This window comes from Bactrocera neohumeralis, unplaced genomic scaffold (genome assembly GCF_024586455.1).
Source record: "Bactrocera neohumeralis isolate Rockhampton unplaced genomic scaffold, APGP_CSIRO_Bneo_wtdbg2-racon-allhic-juicebox.fasta_v2 ctg2497, whole genome shotgun sequence".
Taxonomy (NCBI): domain Eukaryota; kingdom Metazoa; phylum Arthropoda; class Insecta; order Diptera; family Tephritidae; genus Bactrocera; species Bactrocera neohumeralis.
The window spans coordinates 5,138-8,593 of NW_026090177.1; the positions used below are offsets into that span (position 1 = coordinate 5,138).

General features: G+C 35.1%; 1 protein-coding gene across 1 annotated transcript; it reads left to right on the forward strand.

The window, feature by feature from the left end:
- The first annotated feature begins 1,433 nt into the window (after window positions 1–1,433).
- Window positions 1,434–2,565, forward strand: LOC126766768 (piggyBac transposable element-derived protein 1-like). The gene is made up of 2 exons (XM_050484486.1): window positions 1,434–1,893; window positions 1,945–2,565. Exons 1-2 carry the CDS (start codon window positions 1,434–1,436, stop codon window positions 2,493–2,495), a joined length of 1,011 nt encoding a protein of 336 aa, XP_050340443.1. The 3' UTR covers window positions 2,496–2,565.
- Window positions 2,566–3,456: the final 891 nt, after the last annotated feature.

A 3,456-nucleotide genomic window follows, 5' to 3' on the forward strand; every position in this document is an offset into this window, starting at 1 on the left:
AAGAATTCGACAATCTTATATTCAGGTATAAATTCGAGTTTCTTGTATATACACATTAAGCAGTTGATATTGAGTTGCTTTAAATCATTAACTTAACATCTTTAAGTTAATTTACCTTCTTCATCTTACTGAAGTTGACATAACGCCATAACGGCAGTGCATTTGGAAGAATTCGACAATCTTATATTCAGGTATAAAGTCGATTTTCTTGTATATACACATTAAGCAGTCGATATTGAGTTGCTTTAAATCATTAATTTAACATCTTTAAGTTAATTTACCTTCTTCATCTTATTGAAGTTGACATAAGGCCATAACGGCAGTGCATTTGGAAGAATTTGACAATCTTATATTCAGGTATAAAAGTCCATTTTCTTTTATATACACATTAAGCAGTCGATATTGAGTTGCTTTAAATAATTAATTTAACATCTTTAAGTTAATTTACCTTCTTCATTTTACTGAAGTTGACATAAAGCCATAACGGCAGTGCATTGGGAAGAATTTGACAATCTTATATTCAGGTATAAATTCGAGTTTCTTGTATATACACATTAAGCAGTTGATATTGAGTTGCTTTAAATCATTAACTTAACATCTTTAAGTTAATTTACCTTCTTCATCTTACTGAAGTTGACATAAAGCCATAACGGCAGTGCATTTGGGAGAATTCGACAATCTTATATTCAGGTATAAAGTCGATTTTCTTGTATATACACATTAAGCAGTTGATATTGAGTTGCTTTAAATCATTAACTTAACATCTTTAAGTTAATTTACCTTCTTCATCTTACTGAAGTTGACATAACGCTATAACGGCAGTGCATTTGGAAGAATTCGACAATCTTATATTCAGGTAAAAAGTCGATTTTCTTGTATATACACATTAAGCAGTCGATATTGAGTTGCTTTAAATCATTAGTTTAACATCTTTAAGTTAACCCTCTACCGCATACAACGCCATATATGGTTTTGGGATTTGTTGCATTTGGCTTTGCACTAGCAAAGTGATGTAGCGGAACAAATTTGTAACGGTAGTTTTCTTTGGACAATTCTGTGTTGATATTTCAGATACTGTTTGATTTTGATAGGTTTTGCTTGTTGTTTTCGTTTATTTTGTAAAGGTGTCGCACATGAGTATCGCTAAGTGTATTTCGCGGTGTTTTGGACAAAATTTTTATCATCAAAATTAAGACTTTTCTCGGAGAAAAATTTATTTTTCGAAGGAAAAACATAGTGTTCACACAATAAAAATACTAACCGATTGGAAGGTAAGTACTATAGGCACGCTTTTGTGCAAAATCGGACAAAGCCATATATGGCCTTTCATGCAGTACATACTATTTTTGGAAAAACTGACGAAGCCATATGTGGCCTTTCATGCAGTACATACTATTTTGCCTTTCATGCATTTTAGTAAAATTTTTTTAGAAATGGATGCAAGATCGTTTTATGGAAATTTAAGATATGTAAATGTAGTCGATAATGGGCTTCAAAGCGACGATGATTATATATCCGAATCAGATGAAGAAGTTGTTGGAGCACAAGTTTCTGGCCAGGAAGATGTATTTATATTGGAGACCGATGAAAGCAGTTCCGAAGACGTATATGATGAGCCTAGTAGCTCAAACGCAAAACGCGCTAAAAAATCGAAACCACCAAACTGGAAAGAAAATAACTTGCCCCCGTATTTAAGTGAAAACTTTCCATTTCAAGGAGACATGGAGCTTCCAAGTTTTATCGATGAATTAGAGACGCCAGCGGAGTTCTTTCAATTTTTCTTTGACGAAGATTTGATAAACTTTATAGTTGAACAATCGAACATACTTGCGCTGCAAAAAGACATAAATAAGCCGGCAAATATTACTAAGAGCGAAATAGAGCAATTTATAGGTGAGTTCAGCGTAAACACTGTGGAGAAGCTTAGTGAAAATTTGTTTTCAGGCATAGTCTTATACATGTCTTTGATGAAATTACCATCGTCGAGGCATTATTGGGATACTACAGTTGGCCAAGAATTTGTACGCACCATCATGACTTGCAATAGATGGGAAAACATTAAACGCTTTTTGCATTTCAACAACAATGAGGATATGAAATCGCCAGGTGAAGATGGATTTGACAAGCTGTTCAAAGTTCGACCACTTCTAAATAAAATCCGTGAAAAGGTACTGCTCATACCAAAAGAGGAGCAACTGGTTGTGGATGAGCAAATAATTCCCACAAAGTGCAGACATCATCTAAAACAATACATTCCGGCCAAACCGCACAAATGGGGTTTCAAGAATTTTGTTTTAAGTGGAGTTTCAGGATTTAGCTACGATTTTGATATATTTGCTGGAGCACAAAGTGATAAACATCCAGAGGGATCACCGAATCTGGGAATCAGCGGAAATGTTGTTACAAGGCTAGCAGTCACTGTACCGAGATATCAAAATTACAAAATTTTTTTGACAACTGGTTTACCAGCCCCGGCCTCCAAGTGCATCTCATGAAAAGTGGTTTATTGTCTTTGGGTACGGTAAGACTTAATCGAGTCCCTAACTGTAAGATGCCGACGGAAAAGGAATTGAAAAAGTTGGGAAGAGGCAGCATGGTGGAGAAGGTAACTAAAATCGACGGGGTCAAACTTGGCCTCGTTTCTTGGTTTGACAATAAGGTAGTAAATATTCTTTCAACTTTCGTTGGATGCCAACCTATATCCACAAAGACACGTTTTAGTAAAAAAGAGAAAAAGTATATTGAAATTCATTCCCCACAGTCTGTCGACGTTTACAATAATTATATGGGCGGCGTAGACTTGCTTGATTCACTACTTGGTCTTTATAGAATTCATTTACGCACTAAGGTTTGGTACAAAAAGATTTTTTTCCACATGATTGATATGTGCCTTGTAAATTCTTGGATCTTGTGGCGCCGTAAGTCAGGGGAATTTATGCCGTTATTTAATTTCAAACTTGCAGTGAGCGAACATCTTTGCAAGGTAGGAAAATCCCGAAAACGAGGGCGTCCAATTGCATCGGTATCAAACTCTTCATCTCCGACAACAAGCAGAGAAGGCACCAAAAAGGGTAAGCGTCAAGACTTTCCTTTGAATTCTATACGTACCGACTGTATTGGACACTTTCCGAAATGGATGAAAAATAGACAACTTTGTCAAAATGACTGCTCATTCCGTTCGTATACTTTTTGTGAGAAATGTAATGTATTCCTGTGCTACAATGACAAACGAAACTGTTTCACACGCTTCCACACTGAGTAAAAGTAATACACTCTAAGCAACTTTGTATGCATAGAGAGCCATATATGGCGTCTTTTATTTTCTGGTAAAATATGCATTTTAAAATATTTTTTTCTACAAATATATATGTAAATGGATTCAAAATAAACGTATATTAGTGGAGTTTTATTTTTTTTTTTCATAACGAAGATGGCCATGCGGTAGAGGGTTAATTT